This window comes from Trachinotus anak, unplaced genomic scaffold, assembly GCF_046630095.1.
Source record: "Trachinotus anak isolate AG129_WGS33_773 ecotype Australia unplaced genomic scaffold, CSIRO_AGI_Tana_v1 ptg000021l, whole genome shotgun sequence".
NCBI lineage: Eukaryota > Metazoa > Chordata > Actinopteri > Carangiformes > Carangidae > Trachinotus > Trachinotus anak.
In genome coordinates, this window is record NW_027273872.1 from 14,102,086 (window position 1) to 14,121,741 (window position 19,656).

General features: G+C 38.1%; 1 protein-coding gene across 4 annotated transcripts; it reads right to left on the bottom strand.

Annotated features, from left to right (window-relative positions):
* Positions 1–1,253: 1,253 nt before the first annotated feature.
* stx3b (syntaxin 3b) lies at positions 1,254–17,560 on the bottom strand. 4 transcript variants are annotated; one of them, XM_071457737.1, is made up of 11 exons: positions 17,195–17,484; positions 10,806–10,880; positions 10,604–10,703; positions 10,168–10,242; positions 9,933–10,003; positions 9,580–9,688; positions 9,419–9,492; positions 7,708–7,842; positions 6,358–6,468; positions 2,029–2,120; positions 1,254–1,928 (listed from the first exon to the last, which is right to left on the bottom strand). In XM_071457737.1, exons 1-10 carry the CDS (start codon positions 17,222–17,224, stop codon positions 2,043–2,045), a joined length of 858 nt encoding a protein of 285 aa, XP_071313838.1. In that variant the 5' UTR covers positions 17,225–17,484; the 3' UTR covers positions 1,254–1,928; positions 2,029–2,042. The 4 variants fall into 4 exon arrangements, with proteins under 4 accessions (XP_071313838.1, XP_071313837.1, XP_071313839.1 ...); XM_071457736.1 differs by lacking the exons at positions 1,254–1,928; positions 2,029–2,120; positions 6,358–6,468 and adding exons at positions 2,614–4,673; positions 5,030–5,149; positions 6,768–6,878 and having other exon boundaries at positions 17,195–17,560; XM_071457738.1 differs by lacking the exons at positions 1,254–1,928; positions 2,029–2,120; positions 6,358–6,468 and adding exons at positions 4,533–4,673; positions 5,030–5,149 and having other exon boundaries at positions 17,195–17,369.
* Between the last annotated feature and the right edge of the window lie 2,096 nt (positions 17,561–19,656).

Below are 19,656 nucleotides of genomic sequence, written 5' to 3' on the forward strand. Positions count from 1 at the left end.
TGTGCTATTTAAACCAGATTAGAATATATTAATGTCCGAGTGTGCTTGATTTGGCTTCCCAGGTTTGACGGTCCTTTTGAATTAGTATTAATTTTAGTCATGGAATAAGTATTCAGGTCATTTATGTGGTAAAAACCTTACCACAAATGGATAAGTAACAAAATATGGGCAACTTGAAGAATCAAAAGTACATTGTACACAGTGCTACTTGTGATATAGTTATTAAGGCTGCAGGATGGAAACAGCATATTAATTTTAAGATAAAGTCGCATTAAAAAAAACGAATAAGGCATAAATGGAGTCTTCAAGTACAGTATTTGGGTGACTACTTATAATCACATTTTAGGATAACAATGGCAGCATTGCATTGTTACTATTATCATTATTAGGGCTGGAACTAATCATTATTTTCATTCTCCATCAATCTTTCGATAATTTTTTTCAGCTGTACCAGACCAACAGTCCAATATAAAAAGACTATTATATGTGTACACTATTATATATGACTAGAAAACATCAAATCTTCACATTTGAGATGCTAAATACACTTTTGCTTTAAATAAAATTATTTTTTATTGTTGTTTTTGTTGTTATTTTTTAAAACTACCTTGCTGTGTAACAGAGTACCATGCTGTTTCTCATCACTCCTATATTGAAATTTCTGTATTGCTACTGTAACTGCTGTTTCATATCCACCTACATATATAAACAATAGATATAACAGTGTACTGAGTGTACTAGTATGAATCTACCTGTATTAACATCACAGGTAATTGTGCATATTATAATCATATTTTCTATTATTTTATATATTATAATTATTTTATATATAATAATAATAATAATTATTATTATTATTATTATTATTACGTTTTCTTAATGCTCCCCAACTCAGTTTATCTTCCAAGCACGAAGCAGCAAAACGAACGAACCCTGGAGGAGACCCCGCCCCATCTGGTGTTGATGGGCGGGGCCTGCTTCCGCTCAGGAAGGACATCGAGATGAGGGATGAAATGAGGTCAGGAAAGCTCTTCATACACGATCATGCTGTGCACACACTCGCTTTTCATTAGCTGTAGTTTCCACACACGGAGAGCAGGGGATAAGTGACATGGACAATGCCCTGAAAGTAAAAGGTGTTGGGTTGTACATGAGCTGTCAGGTCGGCTCCCCTCCGTGAAAACAGGCGATCTGCTGAACCATGTACAGGATAAACCTCCAGCACGAGAAACAAAGCAATAACCGACACTTGGTACAACGCACAGAAATCGTTTATTACATAACAGGCTTGACTGGGTTGACACACAGCCAGTGAGCGGTGACAGCCGCTGGTACAGCAAAGACCTGCATGACAAGCATTTCAGCAACACGGACGCATACAGATCAGACACAACAAAATCACACACAGTTTATTAAAATTATGACAACAAAGAAGTCAGAAAATACTACTAAACTGGATATTAATGACCAGAGCATAATTATTTGTATGTGCATATATATGGACTTTTGTGGTCTAGACAGCACAAAAAAAAAAATCTTCATGCATATCTACTAAATTTAGATTAATCCATATTAATAATTTCCTGATAATTAAAATTTCTCTATATGTGAGGATCCCCTCTGTGTGCCACCAGGAGGCGGTAGACCATGGAGTGGTCCAAAATGATTAAAAGTCATTGTTGTGCCATTTGGCTGTGAACAGGTAGACTGAGAAAGATCTACACATTTATAACACGTTTCAAACACTTCATACAGGAAGAAAATAATCTAAATTCAAATGATTAACAGAGGGGTAACTGCACAGGACAGATATGGTAAATTTTTTAAAATATACTTTATTAGTTTTTAAAACAAATTCAAATAATGGTCATGGTAAAAATAGTGGGGCAACTCAGGAAATTCTCTATTACTTGGAGAAAGCCGCTTGCCTAGAAACACCACACAGACAAAAAAAAAAGAAAAAAGGGATATTATTTCAACATTCACTGTGCAAGTAGAGAATTCATAATGATGATGCAGGTGTTTTACCTGTGTAAGACCGTTTATGAGAAAAAGCTGTAGAGATAGGAGAACCCAACAATCCCAATGATGGCACAGCACAATGTAATCATCATCTTTTTCTGTAGATTTAATCCAGAGCAGACAGCAGTAAGACAACAATCACAGGAAATGGGCTTTAATTCATGAGTCTATGCAGAAAGCGGCCAAACACAATACAATTATTATTCACATCAATGGACAAACCAGTTTGAGGAAATGACGGCGCAAAAGGAGAACAGAGGATCAGAGAGGTTAGGGTGTGAGTGTGTGTCTGTGTGTGTGTGTGTGTAGAGAGAGGAAAGGTCCAAAGAAAACTTACCACATCTTTTACACTTGTGCACCAGTCTTTAAAAAGCTGTACTTTGCAACACAGTGGTTACCATGCTGTATCAACAATGTGCTGACAACAGCATTCAATAAAAAATAAAAAAACAACAGTCACACAGATCCTTCATAACGTAGTCATCAAAAAGGTTAAAAATTCAGTTACATATTTACCTTACAGTACGTCAGACACAAAGGAAAGCAAGGCAGAGAAGCACGAGACAGCAATAAAGCACTCTACAACCATCCTTTAAAAAACATAAAATCTTTAATCTCCATTAAAATCATTGGCACTTAAGTTAAAAGTCTACAGGTTTCATTTTTCTCCTCCCTCTCTTATTGCAGAAGAACAAGGCTTAAATAAAAGCATCAGGGCTGAACAGTTGTGGACAGAAGCCAACAGAGCAGACTGCATTGGTCTAATGATCAAGCTTTGGGCCTCTCACTTCCAAGTGGTTCCAGAACAACCAGAATTAAACACGCCACTGTTTAACACAGCCTGTTCGACCAGGCTCTGGTCAATACCCATTGATTAAAATGGATCACCTTTCCTCTTCTCTCAAGTGACTGGTGGAAATAGTATCTCTGGTACAGTCCTTGTGTACACAGCCAGAATCACCTGCTTTAATGACCCTATTAAAGCCCCGGGGTGAGAACATGTGCACTGTGGTTCAATAAATTGTAGGTTTGACGTTTTCTTTCTACCAAGAAAAAAAACAACCAATGAAATGATGGTGGCTAACCAGAATGTAACTTGTTTGCCAGATTATTAGATACACTAAAACTAATTCAGTCTGGTTCAACAGCCCTGCAGTAAATTATGCCAAAACAAAAAACATGAAAACATGAAGGTTATTTATATTATATACTTATGACGGATTCTGTATCTCTAAATCTCTTTTACCAAGAAACAGTAAATTATAACATTCATAAACATGGGAGTTATTACAGGGCTGTTGTATTAGACTGCATTAGTTTCAGATGGCTGTACCTAATTAATAAACTGGCAACTGAGTTGTGTGTTGATAGTAGAAATATTATGAGACTTGATATATGGCAGGAAATGCATCTCACAGTGGTAAAGAGCCTCCAGCCACTGAGACCATATCCTGTATGTACATTTCATTAAAACTTATAATAAATACAAAAACGTATTTTGGCTCGATTGGGAAACAGGGTAAGTATCTAGTGTTACTACCGGTCTCTCTTTATATTATCTGACATAAAAACATTTTGTGTTTACAGGAAATATAATCATGTCTTTATATGTTATAGTGTAATCTTCATCTTCAAGCAAGGAATGTGTGTTCATCCCACAAGTTTACCCTTTTTTCGCTTGTTTGCATATCTGAGCTCTGCATGTTCATGAAATGTGTTTCCACGAGCGCCATCAGATCAAATCAGAACCACTGTGCTCTCTAAACTGAAGAAGCGTTAAGTGGGAACACTGACCGTCTTCAAGTTAAAGAGCTCAGTTATATTCAGGGTTAGATACTGATAACACAAAGTATAATAATTCTGTTATTCACCTGATCATCTGATCTTAGTTAGAAAAAATTTACATTTTTTTGAAATGTAAAAGTGCTGGAACTCCTCAAAACTGAGAAAATCCCATTACAGTGAACATATGGTAGCTAGCTTTTCAATCACGAAATGTTTCAAGGCTCATAAAGACAAGAAATAATGATCAGGGAGGTGATGTGCTTCTATAATGATCTGACTTGCTGGACAGTAAAATAAACACTTCTGGGCTGATTCTTTGGCACTGAAAGTTGAACAATGAAATGTTTAGTGACACAAGTGAAATTATGTTATCTTTCAATTCCCTTTTCACCTCCACAGATACAATAGATATTGTACCTCATGTCAGCTTCGTCTCATTTCCTCATTTACAGCAGAGCATCCTCAAACTGTCCAAGCTGCCAGAGGAAGTCAAACAAACCCACACAGACCAGGAAGGATGCTTCAGGTGTCATTGGTTAAAGTAATTCAAAGGTTTAAAAATAATGTTTTAATGCCCACAAATCCTGTAGGTTCCCCCTTTTTTTCCAGCTCTCAAATGTAACACCAAGCCTTCCTCTAATGGTTAAAAAGACTCTTGGTGCAGTTTAAAGTTGATGATTTGTACATCTGTGGGTGAAATATTATTATTTCCATCTGAAGTGACCGGTATCAATCTTTTGGATGGAGTGGATGTTGAATAAACCGATGATGGTAGCAGCACAGTGATCCTGCTATAGTGTGAGGATGATGATGATGAGGAGGATGAAAACAGCCACAGCACAGACTGCACCAATAATCATCGTCTTCTACAGAGAGACACAAAGGAAGAGCAGTGTTAATGACGGGGTGCATGAGAATTGAAATGAGCCCACAGACCAAACACCAGCTCAAACTGTGTGCAACTAACTCACCACTAGCACTGCTTTGTTTGTTAAGCAGTGACTAGAGGCAAGTGCTGCAGGATAAGAGGAAAACACACACCCAAGAGAACTTCAAATACACACACACACACATCTTAAGTAAGCCCTCTGGATAGAAAAACAACACACACACACACACACACACACACACACACACTGAGGTAAAGAACGTGCTCCAAAGCATGCATCATACCCACACCCATTGTGACACTACAGCGGTTATTTGCTCCAGAGTTACTCACCCTTAGCTCTCCTCTTACTCAGATAGCTCATCAGCTTTGCTTCAGTCCCACTGACAACCCGATTATGAGAGCTAGTAAGGCCAGCAAGACCACCACAACCACCACTACTATCACCATTTTCTGTTGGAAATAACCAAGTACATACAGTACCATCAGGACCATTCTCAGTGGGGAAACAGCAATAAGTACATTCTTAATTTATACAATTGTAGAACAATTCTAGTACCCACTACTACTATGTTATATAGTCTTTGTAGTTTTATATCAGGGAATATGTATATGGAAACAATGGCTGTATTAAATACCATTAATTCTCTTTGTAACTTGGTAACCACCCAAACCCTCTGCAGCAGTATTGCTCAAGTCTGATAAACCAGTTTTCTTTTGGCACAATAATGTTGACTTTATGTTAATGTGTCAATACAAAAGTTATTTTCACACACACCGAAACAGCCAGAAGCTAACAAACAATATCTTCATATGTATCCAAAGAATTATAAGAATAGTGCAGCAGTCATGGGCACGCTGTAAACAAAGAGAAAGTTAAGGTTAAAGCTGAAGAGAAAGAACTGGCAGAAAAGAGTGAAAAAGTGGTGATAAAGTGTGACACCTTTATGTGAGTGTGTGTTTGTGTATGGTTGTTTAAGTAGGTTGCAAGGAAGTTTGGGGGGGGGGGGGGGGGGGTTCTGTCATAGTGGTTTTCAAAGCACAGAGAGCCACAGGCCACAGGGGAAACACAGCACACAGGAGAGTTGGGGATTGTCACAAGTAATGAGGTGAAAATAAGGGTCTTGATGACGGCGATGGTCTTCATGTTGTCAGGCAGGTTTCCCAAAAGCATTCTTGAATTAAAGCTGTTTAAAGCTTTTCATATACTAACTAAGCATTTAGATCTAAGATAGTCTGGAGTTAAAAAAAAAAAAGCAAGGGGTTGGAGGAGGTGGAGGCGTGTTGTTGCAAATATTGCTGAGAACAGATTCTTGAGTCTGAGGGCTGATAAACACTGCACACTGGAACAGAATTTTACAACTCTGCAACACTTTTACTTTTCACTGCAATGACCTCAAGGTAAATAGTATAAATATGCCATTTATGTTATAAAGAATCAAACAGGAATGTGAGATCAGGACTGCTAACTTGAATCTGACTCAGTATTTATCCTGTAGTGTCCAATTTAGTCCATTTCATTTTTCACAGCCCTCTCTTCTTAGTATTGCCTTTATTTAAATTTGACTATCATTGATGTCAGGCCCTTTCTATTTTACACAGTAAAATAAAAACTATTTCTGTTGCTTTTGGGGAACCGGACTGCTGTTCTCGACACTCACACGGCGAGCCTCTTGCTGAAACTTTGCAGCTTTCTTAGTGTCTGCTACAGCCCTCTCCACAAAGCCCACTGATTGGTCCATGTTGCTCTCAATCCTGTCAATCATTCCACCCTAACATGGGATGTGGTGTCAGAGGTGACGAAAAGTTACACAAGAAAAATAAATGAAACAACAGTGAGACAGAGAGAGAGAGAGAGAGAGAGAAAGAGAGAGAGAAATCACAAGCGAAGCAATAGTTGTGTGTGATTGGCAATGTGTATATAGGGCGAAGGAGAGTGATCTGTCTGCACATGCTGTGGTTTAAAGGTGTCAAACGGTGAAAAATGTCAAATTAAAAATAGAAAATGAGCAGAGAAAAATAGAAAGAGATCACAAGCAAACAGGGGCAGCAGTTGGCTGAATTATATTACCTTACGTGCTTTGGTCTGGTACCTTACAGCTTTTTTGGTCTGTTCCTTGGCCACTGTTATGTGGTCCACTGACTTAGATACATTCTGCTCTATGTTGTCTACAATGTCACCCTGAAAAAGACACAACAATCAGTGAGATACAGAGCAACACTTACACAAGTCGAACAAAAACAACAGACTGCTTTAAATACATACAATAATACACATGGTTTCATATATGTTAGAAGTTCCTTAACCAATATTATAATATTGTCAAAAGCTTTACTGCTACACAAGTGAGGCTAACTTCAGACAGCATGAGCTTTGTTTTGTTCTTAAAGCCACAGTAAATTTTACAGGCACAGCATTCAGGTCCATGATAATATTGGATTTCTTTAGAACAAACCTCTTCCAAATAGAAACTGGAAATAAAAATCACACAACACAAACAGTGCAATGCCCCTTACCTCAAACAAGCCTTTCCCTCAGAAAGCATGGTGCAAGCAGCAAGACATATTTGGTTATACTTATGTACGCATATACATACAGTGACTGACTGATCAACAATATATACTGATTCTAGTGTAAAGTCTGCTCTGGTGTCTACGATGATGCTTTATTTATACATCTTACTACTTTCATGGTGATTCCATCAATGCTGGGTGATGAGATGGAGGAGGCAGTGGCAGGAGAAAGTAAAGAGAGGTATAAGAAAGACATGGAGCTGGAAGAGAGGAAACAGAGACGGATGCAGATTGATAGTCAGACCACAGCAGTGACAGGATGGGAAATAAATGGGAGAAAATGAGTTGAATACAGTCTGAATTAAAGACAAAGCTGTGGAAAGGAGTCCAGGATGAATGCGAAGAGTGAATGAATGAATGAATGAAGTATGTGAGAGGTTCCTAAAGTGACTGATGGGTGGACAAAGTGATGGTCTGATGGAAAGAGTGGAGCATACCTGACTCTCCACCAGCATGGCGATGTCTACAAACATATCGTGCAGCTCCTTGATGCTACTTTCCAGACGGACAATGTCTTTGTGTCTGGATTCAATCTCACTCAGGGCTTGTTTAGAGATCCCAGAGTCCACAATCTGTAGAGAACAGAGTTTACTGTTACCTCACAGGATCTCTACAGACACAGTCACAAACCTCTCACCATCACATCTCAGTCTTGACGTCACATCCAAGTCCCTTCATTATTATCAGTGCTGCCAAAATTAGGCATTGTCTGGTATAGTTCTCACCTTAACTTAAATGCATTAAACGTCTATCTAGAAAATAGCAGGAACTGAAAATGAGGCCGACACAATAAATGATACAGAGAAATGTTTCAGATTCTTCCAATGAACAGTCTCATCTTTGTTTTAAAAGAAAATGACAAGTCATTAAATTTAACCTACCATCAAGTCTTGGCTCAATGACCAACACAAATTTTATATAAAACTATACAACCTTCCAGCGTGATCCTATTTTACATTATTTAGCTTTTTTTTTTTTATGTTTTGATACATTTTCTGTCTTTTGAAGCTTTTTAAATGCTAGAAGTAGAGCTGTGTATTGTTTGAATTTTTTGTATCGATGCCAACATTTTACTTTTTTCAATACTTCCTTACTTTGAGGATTATAAATATGTTTTTCTACAAAACCTTTTTATGTTTAACAGAATAGCCAAAACATCTGAAATACATCAGTGTTGAATTGTCTTAATACTAATCTGCTATTTAATAACTGTGCCAACATAAAATGCAGCCTGGAACAATTCAACTTTTTTTCCTTTCTTTTATTACTGCTATATCATTGTGCTACTCTTAAAAGTGCTACTTTTATTACACACTTGATTTACAATGCGTACTGTGCAGTTTTTATTTTGGTGGTGCTGAGCTTCATTATAGTATGTTCATATGGTAAAAAATTATATTAAATGGGTCCATCTCACCAATTTTTCACATACATTTTGTAATTTTATTACAACAACTAGTTTCTCTAAAGACCAACATTTTCAGAGTTAATTTTTTCAGACTCCACACATATAGCTTAGTTTCGAAAAGCACAGTTGGTCACTTTAGCATATTCAAGGAGTGTACCTTTAAATCTTAGATCCAGCACTACAGTAGGGAGTTACCCTTTGTATTTACTATGGATGGGTTTTCTCAGGTCTGGTTTAAAAGGCATTCAGTTGTTATCAAATCTGAGAATGTCAAGTTAAAATGTCCTTGTGCATGAAATTCTTCTCAAGCTGTACTGGAAACAACCTTCTTAGCAATGTGCACACAGAGCAGCTGTCTCACGGGTTAAAATGCACTTTGCACTCATTTTACCAGCTGGTTCATGGAGCTCAAAGTAATACAACACAATGCTCTCTGTCATGACGTGCTGTTCTTGCAGCCTGTGTTTGAGCATCTCATTTGTTCACACTGGTAAGTTCAACACACAATGCATCCCTGCCTTGGTAGTTAGTTTCTAGGATCCTCCTTTGTCTTTGCATATAAGTAAAATGAAGGCCAGAGGACTCAAGAAGCCACAAGAAAGCAAACTGACTTTGAGCCCAACAGGATCAAGCACAGCTAATCTTTAACCTGTTGATACGAGACACACACACACACACACACACACACACACACACACACACACACACACACACACACACACACACACACACACACTTACCCCTGCAGTGAACACAGCAGCATTGCCACTCTCCAACATCTCCTCCAGTTCCTCATCTGTTGTTGCTTTTCCGGCTGGAAAAGAAAAGAAGAAATGAAAAAAATAAATAAATACTGTAGGACCATCACATGACTTTCTGGCTCTGTACGTTGGTCACTCACTGATCTCAAGCTGTCTCTGAATACGTCCTTTACTCCTCTCCCTGAAGTCCACCTGGGCTTCATTATACTTTGTCATGACCTCCACAAACTTCCTGGACAGCACTGCATGCTTGGAGACAACAGGAAAAAATACAATTACCACAGCATTAATGTTTTGCCCTGTCCTCACTGGTTGATGCAGTAACGCATAAACATCAAGAAAGCTTTAGCACTGACTCATGCCTTAATTTTTTAAGTTACATTGGTGGACAAGCAGAATGTAAAAAATGTTTATATTCAGCAAAAGAACGATCTCCTACAAAAACTGCTTCGTCCGAAGGCCACCTGAAACTTAAGATGCACAGATCATTTACCTGTGATTTACGTATCCGCATGTCAGCCGACACCCTCTCCTGCTCCTCAGACTCCAGATTCCTCTCGATGGCTGGGAATCAAACCAATATCACGATATATGATTCAGCTTGAAATCATTGCCATCGTATTATCATGTCATTTAATTCTTCAGCAGCAAGTCACATTAAATTCACTAAACATCCCTGCCACTCTGACATAAAAGCTCATGCGTGTGGTAGTGGGAGGCAGACTCACTCTTGAGTTTGTTTCTTGCATTGTTGGCCATCTTCTTTATGTCATTGGTGATTGCCTCCAAGTCATCCTGTGTTTCTGGGAAGGGAGAGACGTGGCAACAACAAGAATGTTAAAAACACGAATAAAAATCTACTTATTGTCTTTCAAAATGCTATAACATGATTCTCTGACATGTTCAAACCAGAAGCCAGGACATTTTTATAATGTTACTTTACGAAAATAAAGTTTTTATGACTGGGTTCAAAAATATTTTTTGAGTTCTTCTTCAAAATTGAAAGCAATCGCATCTTGAAAAGGATAAACATTAGTAAGGATTGCGGTTAGGTAAGAAAAACATTACACTTAATATGCCCCTGTGTGAGTAGGGTATGAATACATTTCCAGTAGAAAGAACAAAGCACAGGTACAGGAGGGAAAGCTGTCAGTGGTATCTTACTCTGATCTGAAGTGGGAGCAGACAGGATGACCGAGTAAAGCTTTTTGACTTCGGACACATTCTCATCAATTTTATCAATACTGTTTCTGATGTCCTCAATCTGAAACACACACATGAAACACACAAAATTACAAAAAGTTATGAAAAAACAACAACAAAAAAAACAAAAAAAAAACATTAATGCACTGATAGTGACACTCACCTGAGAGAAGAACTCATCCATGAAGGCTGCGTTGTCCACAGCGATCTCCACCTCATCGTCATCTTGATCACACGTCTGACAAAATAAAAAGGTGAAGACTGTATCAGACAAATACCAGTAGGTCCAGCTGGCCAGAGAGAGAGAGCGTGTTAAGGCTATTAGATGTTATCTGAAGCTCACAGTATAAATCATGTCAACAACACTTCCGGATTAAAGGTGCATACAGATGGTCATTGTGTTCACTAGGGTAAAAACAGAATAGCAGCTGTGCGTACCTGCACTGCGATTTATGTCCATTATTTATTATTTATCTGTCTTTCATTTTATTTGACTAATTTTAAGAAATCCTCTGTGTATGTTTTATATGTAACAATATGTATAATTTTAATTGTGTTTCTGTTATAGCTTGTTTTTATGCCTAGTTTCATGTTTTTTTGTAAGCGTGCACTGCTATAGTATGTATGCTATAGGTGCTATACAAAGCAACTCCCCTTGTCTTTAGAGAAATATGCAAAACCCAGCTGTTGTATAGACATTTTTATTTTCATATCCAACTAGAATTACTGCCTCGCTGTTGTATGCCTCCGCCAACCAGTCAAGTCACAGGAAATACGGTCACAAGCTCCTCTTCTGTTTCTAAGGTTATGGCGCTGAATAATGGCAATTCCCTCAAGGTGTTCCTCAGTTATCCCACGCCTCCAGCTGTGACTGACACACAGGCATAAATATACAAAGCGTTTCCCAGAAGTTCATTAGTCAACAGGGTGGAAAACCTAAGCTAACGCTGAAAAGCATTTAGACAACGAGCCACCACTGAAGGCCATAATAATGAAATTGTTTCCTGGTTAGTAGCTCAGCATGATACATTCATGAGAAATATTGGTCTGAATATAATCAGCCTCCACCCAATAAATTCATCAGAAGACTTAACTCTGCTGTGTCATAAACATGTCACAGGAGACAGTCAGTAAACACAGGGCAGTGCAGCTCAGTCGGCCTCAAAGAGCTCAGCTCTGCCAGTGAATATTTACATGGTGAAAGACTACGGCCAGACTCCAGGAACTCAACCTGTTTTCAACTGACTTCAAGAAACCACACCAAAGGTGCAGTGTAAACAGACATCATAGGCCCATGCTGTGACGGTGTAAGGCGGAAAAAAGACTGACAATGAGTGAAAGGGGACAATATGCTCAGTTTGTTTCCTCCCTTTTAATTTCTTCTGCATTTAAAGCCAGATATGTTTACACCATAATCTTAACACATAGCAGTTTGTGTTTCTGATGTGTAATGAGTGACAGAATCTGAAGTCTGGACACCTGACTTTCCTGGAGAAAGTCAGGTGTCATTTCCTGAATCCATGTGGATCAAAGCCAAAGCACCTGTCAACTTCCCGGCTGTCACATCACCTGATGCGGCCTCAATCTCTAAACTGCTAATCTCAGTCAATATCAGTACAACACTTGATTTACGCTGCCACAGAAAAAATATTCTTTAACTTACACTGTTCCTTGGTTTCTTATTGGGTTACAAAATGCACAATAAAATAATTTTAACAAGAACCAGAAACTAGAGCTGCAACAATTTGTTAAGTAGAGTAGTCGATTCACAGACAATTAACTGACATCTATTTTGGTAATTGATCTGCAACTAAGCATTATTTTCTGGATTTATTGTGTAATCTCTAAAATGTTAACCAATAGTGAAGAAGTGGCAAACACAATTTCTCAGAGGCCACAGTAATGTATTTTTAATGTTGTCTTTGCTTTGTCTGACGTAGTCTAAGACATTCAACATCACAGTCTAAGATTAACATATTCAATTTACCGCAATGATGAATAAATACAGCAAACAGTCATGTTTCAGAAGCTGGAACTGGAGAATTATTTTGGCACTTTGGTCGATCAATTATCCAAAAAATTCCCCATTTCTGTACAATAATCGGTGAACCGACTAATCACTGCGGCTCAACACTGATTCATTTTGTCAGTTTTCGAACAAAACTGCCAAATGATGTGATGTTTCCACCCTCTCAAATATTTGATAGGATAATGTTTTTTTTTTCTTTTTTAACCAAATAAAACAAGCCATTTTAATATATCACACATTTTATAAACAATGTGACTAAAAATAATCATCAGTCACCACCCTACTGGGCTCTAACATTTACTGCAGCTGTTTAAAGTTTTAGGCTGTCTTTAACCTCCTACTCCTCATCTAAAATTTGACTTGCAAATGAAGCCAAGGCTATTTGCTTCAGCAGGCTGTAACTAACAACACTTGTGAACACAGTTCCCTGGACGTGCGCACACACGGACACACTGCTTGTTTTTGAATCTCTCACTGAGTTATTCATCAAATACACTGCTCTGGCCCACACATTATGCTCCCTCACACAGCGTTTCTGCAGCAGAGAGATAAGAACACACACTCACTTCCTTCCAGTGTCTCTCGTTCAGCAACAAATGCCGCACACACAGACTTGCTTTCATGTAAAAAAATGTTTGACACGGACAGTAACAGTCTGAGGCAGTGTTTTTGTCTAAGTCATAAAGAAAACTTTTACAACATTTCTTGTTAAACTCAGTCATTTATCTTATGACTCAAACTGGAGACACCTTTTATTACTGTTAGAGAACCAAAAACAAACTGCATTATTAATTCACAATACATTAACTTCATACTGTTTCTGATCACTGCATGGGAGGTTGGAAGTGTTGTAATGCACAGTGTAACACTTCGTGATTAGTTGTGCTTGTGACATAGCAGTGTGAGGTATGCTGTTTGTGCAGTGCAGAACAAGATTAACATTAGAAAGCATTTTACATTATTTTGTGCAGTATTGCCTAATGCGGAGGGCAAATTAAGACACACATATCATCATCCTTTTTTTAAAAATAAATATGTAAATTGTGAACAAAGCAGATTTAATGCCACTTTGAGCAACTGGGGCAAAACACTGACTGACAGAGTGACCCGACCCATGCAGCAGCAAATTAGATTTTCTCTTTTTGTTGGACCAGAAAGGAGAAAAGAAAAAAAGCTGTAATCTCATGCTTAGCTAGATGAAGATTGTGCAATCATCAAAACATTAAAAACAACACTGGGTAACATTTGGACAACATGACATTAATATTAGAAAATACCACACATGCCGCACATGAATGATGGAAATGTCACCCCAGATGCCAGCTAGTTCATTTTATCCAAAACCTTTAATTATGCTTATTCTGCATGCAAATGTGCGCCATATGTCATGTTGCACAATTCCCCTCAACAAGGCATCGACTAAACAGAGGTTTTACTCTGCAGCAGATCCTCTGTCTCCCAAATACAACTGCTCATCAAACTGACTGGCTCTCTTAACACACAATTTCATTGGAGTTCCAATTACAAGACTGTTTTGTACTGGTCTTTCTGGAAAGTCAGATCAAAAGTGACACCCAGTAAAGAGTGAGCAAACCCAAGGACAGAAAAACAAAGCACCAAGGAGACACATACATGAGCAAGTACAAAGACTGAGATGGTCCTATCAGCCTTTTCTCCCCCTTGGCAAAATGTACTTGAGCACATATGCACACGACCAATAAGTCTAGCCAGTGAAAAAAACCTAAAGTAACCTCTATGACTCATTATCATGCACAAAACTATGTACACACAAGGGCTATGACATCAATCACAGCCCATGATGAATGTCCAACCCTCTTGCTTTCTTATCTTTCCCGTGACTCCGTCATCTTAAAGAAACTGGGAGGTCATAAACCCACAGACTTTGTCTCTGAGGATCATAAATGATGTAACAGTACCGGATTTAACACTTTAAACTAAACACAAGCAGAACTTCAAGGCTGAGAACACAGTTGGGAAAAATAAGGGTGAACAAAGACGAAGGCAGTGGGATAAAGGCAACAACAATCATTGGTAATCAGTTAATTGTTAGAAGTCATTCTTCAAGCGAAAACTTTTCCCAGTTTTAGCACATCACTTTTGAGGATTTGCTGTATTTCTTAGCATTGTCATAATTTAAGTAAACTGAATATCTCTGGAGTGTTGATGATTTTAAATTTTTATAGACCATCTTGTAGACCAACCTATAAAATCGAGTGAAATATCCAGCAAATTTTTTAAATTATGAAAATTATTTCTAGTTGCAGCCCCGTGCACTAGATTTCCCCAGTGGATGATTTAGAAAGTGAGCCACGAACTATCACAGCAGTAGGACAGGGAGCTGGGGTCAGATTTGCAGCAGCATGGTGACAGAAGCCAAAATACTCCATCAGGACTTGTGTTAATGCAATGGTGAAATCGGACAAGGGATTTAAAATCTCCATGTGCCACAGAAGAAGCCATATTAGTGCTGTTAAAATTTCCCCCATTCAGCGCGCAGATACCTGAGCCATGTGGTGGAGAAAGGTAACTTTGCCCACCAGGCCTGAAGTACATGAGGGGAAACACTGTACACACTAGAGTAGAGAGGATATGACTTTGACTGAGAACACATTTGAAAATACTATGAAGGAAATGGAACAAAGAAGCAGAATAACAGAAAACTGCTGTCATGTTGACATTGGCCTTTAGTCAGACTGCAACTAAAATTTATTTTCATTAAGTTTATTTAAATCTACAAAATATCAAAGAATTGTGAAAAAGTGCCTGTCAAAAGGGGACACCTTGGAATATCTTCTTCTTGTCCAAAACCCAAGGAAAAAGCAACAAATATTCACACGAGAGAAGCTGCAGAATGCATTTCTCACTACTTTTGTTTGAAAATGACTGAAACAATTAACTGATTACCAAAACAGTTGCTGATTACTTTTCCATCAATCAAGTAATTAACAAATGGAGTAATCGCTGGAGCTTTACTCAAAAGTCGTTTGAAATTTGTAAAGCAACATTACCAACTAATGATCTATTTTTGTCAAAAAAGGTCGAAGCAAGAAACTATATTCAATCACTGAATAGCATACAGTGTGAGCTGTCACATAAAGCCACAGTTTCAGATTTAGCTACTATCCTGGTTTCCTGTTGCGCCTCTTCTCCAAACCTCTCCAGGCCTACAGTGCGTCAGGTGACATGATCACACTAGTGGCATGAGCTCACGAGAACATTTGCCCCACCATGCAAACACACACCAATATAAAGCTAAATTTACAGCCAGAAAGTTAAACATTAGAAAGTTAACTAAAGCAGGAAAATAAAGGTGTGTGGATGAGGTAAAAAGATAAAGAAAGTGAGGAATACATAGTGGAAAAAGTAGTTAGGATGGAAGCTGCCATTACAACAGAACTGTTAAATACTGTAGCTTTACAGGTTTTAATGTATACACGTCCAACCTCCCGACATATAGGTGGCCTATTTCACTTGCTATCTGCACTTATTTTCCTTGAAAAGAAGCCAGCTGTGTGAGATACAGACGCCTGGGGAAGTGGGGGGAAGCAGTACAGCAACTTTAAACATAGCAAATATTTGGCCAGCAGTTTCAGGTAGCTATAGCGACACATCCCGACTTGGGTTACAATAGGATCAAGGCCTCACCCCCAATGGGCAGCATGTGTATTTACTGTCATTAACTCAAATTTGATTAGAGCTCAGACGAAGAAAATGGATGCTTCTGTGTTGCAAATGATTTCTCTGTTTAAGTAATCATAATAATTTAATTGTGATGACTTGAGACATATCCAACCCAACTGAAGACCCTGCATCCATTTTTAAACTTTCTAGTTTGACCATATTTGTTATGTTTTTAAGACTTTAATGCATCTCTAGCAGTGGTGGCAACTAGGACTAATAGTTTCTTTAAAGATTAGTCTCTTATTTTTTTATCTTTTCATTTCAAAGCTTAATCACTTAGTCTACTAAATGTAAGATAACTGTTTAAAATGCCCATAAAAACTGTACAAAGCCCAAGCACCAAAAAGATCATTTCCACTGACAAAAACTGAGGAAAGCCACAGAATCAGAGAATATTTTACATTTTCAGTGACAGTCTGAGCCACACCTTAAATATGCAACTTAAAAATAGACATCTAATAATACAGATCAGATCAACTGATTACAATTACACTATACTTCAGTACATCTGTGACAGTCAATAAATGAACCAGTTTCACATCCCCTTTCATCAACCTACCAACCTGCAGTACATCCATCACAAGAGTTATGTCATCACATTGTACAACACTGGCTCAAATTGATAATATGTTATGTGCCAGGTATATATCATAAAGGCTTAACTAAAAGTGGAAATAATAAAAAAATATTTTTATTGATCTCATCTTCTCATTGATTTCTATAAGGACAGTTTTTCAGAGCTTCGTCAAAGCGTAGAGAGACAATACTGCAGAGAAAAAAACTACTGTAAGCAAACTTAACATTTCCTGGACACCACTTACCGCTTTAAGTTGCTCCAATCGGTCCTTCATCTTTCCCTCGGTTAATTTAACCCTTTTAAACCAGGCGACGACCACAATATTTTGTAAAATGGCTGAAAAACTAGTCAAAATCTCTGAACTCCCCAGCCAGCTGGCAAGCTAGCTGTCCAACACAAACCCGCCGCCAGTTAAAAAGAAAATTAAACTCCCCAAAAGTCTTGACAAAGGTGTCTGAGAAACCAACTTCTTCTGAAAACTGGAGTCTTTCCGTCGTTTTTCCATACAATATGGCTGCTGGGTTTAAAGCCACTGTTTTTTCTTTGCTAAATCTCCTCGGCCAGGGGATTAAAACAACAGTTGTGTGGAGCCGTATAATCTGCCCCTCCGCTGAGCACCAGTAATCATTCTAAAACGCACTTTTCCGTCTCACGCATGCGCGGACAAAGCCCTGTCCGGTATGGATGAAGCCACGCCCTGAGCCACCTGCACTGAAGATACATTCAGGTGATGTGGGAAAAATAACTTTCTTTAACCACTTCGCTGCCTAAACATCGACTAGATGTCTGCCACTGATTGACACAGTATTTAATATTAACCTTACAGGGGAATGCGGATGAAAACTAATAATGTGTCTAACATTATTATATTGTGATATTAATACATTGTCTGATAGCCCTGGTGTCTTTTAGCTAAAAGTAGCTAACGGTACTTCAGCACAATTTTAAGGAATATTTGTTTTACTTGTATATTTCCATTTTACTTTATACTTCTACCTCACTACATTTCAGAGGCAATACTGTACTTTTACCCTCACTACATTACTCTGACAGCTTTAGCGAGGCTACTAGTTACTTTGCAGAAACAAACAACTATTTTAAATTATCCCAACCTTTACCAACTACAACATCAAAGTGCTACTTACACATTAATGCATCAATTATTTCAAAACAATTATACGAGTCGTACAAAACCAGAGTGCAAACTTTGTAAAAGCACCGCTGAAGGCCATTCATTAAAGTTGATTTTAAAGCTCAAATTAAACCAAATTAATCTTAAATATGACATTTTTAATTACGTGCTACATTGATGGACAACAAAACAATGAGAAGAAGTTGACTTCAACAATCCACAAGGTCCACTCAGTCACGAGCTGTCAATCATATTACACAGTCTTCCTCAGCAAATGGTGTTTACCTAATTGTCATGGGATTGTAAATGTTCAAATTTCCATTCCAGTGAGGACTTTGAGGATGAGATTGAAAGTGCATTCTTGACAACAGTTGACAAAATAATTCCACATAATTGTATCTGTTCTGTTATTTCACATGATTTTCCTCAGCAGGACAGAGGAAAACATGTGGACGATGAAGGTCGGTCCACTTAAATTTGCAAATGTGAAATTTACACAGAATGATCATCACTTTATGAAAATACTCACTTTTTATCCCACAAAGTAAAACATATCAAAGACACCAGTCTGCACATTAGTACTCATTTGTCTATTTAATGTCTTCATTTCCGTGAGCACACTTAGGATGAAATTTGTAATGCAAAAAAGTGGGCCTGTCTGGCTCTTTAAAGGGGAACAAAACAGGAGCAAGAGAAAACCTGAAGTTCAAATCTGACGGCTCCCTCACAACCAATAAGATCAGTGTTGCCATGATAAACTCAGGTTGTGAGGGTGAAAGGATGGGCCCTGAGGAGAACATACAAATGAGGTGTTTTAAAAGGGCTGACATGTAGAATCAGCAACGTCAGAAAAGCATTAGAAATTCAAAATAAAACTACCCAGAGTTGTTGCATCTGTTCTAAGAGGCATTTATCACACATTTACTTTTTTTTTTTTTTTTTTTTAAATCTCTGATGTTTACTTATTTAGCAAATTAATTTTTGTTTTAAGCCAATGAATGAATTCGTACGTCATAGGTGACATTTCCCACCTCAGTATGAATTATGGTAAATATCTATAAGGAAAAGTATGTATTATGATTGGGTAGCAATGTCGTATTTCCGCGTTTATAATTTCACGTAAATGCAACACAAGGGGTTACCGTACTAGTAGTGATGCTGTGAAAGTCAATACGCCAGTACATACCGCGTTTTTGAATTTTTAAGGTAGTATAGTAAAAGCAAAAGCGAATTAGTAGATTTTAGGCCTTAATTTAAAGAAACAACATCAACCACCCCATGGTGCTGTCACAAGAGGGCAACTACCTGCTTACATGCAGTTGTGCTAATTGACTGATGATACCAACAGGAAATGCTTGATTAACCATTTTATTTTTGTAATGCATAATAAAAAAAAAACTGTAAACTGGCGTCCTGTGAAATACCTGAATACTGTAATGAAATGTAGCTCCATTGTAACCCAGCTCCGTGATAACCACGGCGTGTACAGACGTCACACGTCACACCGGTGAACTATTACGTAACGGGGGGCTGAGTTGTGAATGAAAGAACATGACTGACACCTGGTGGCCAAT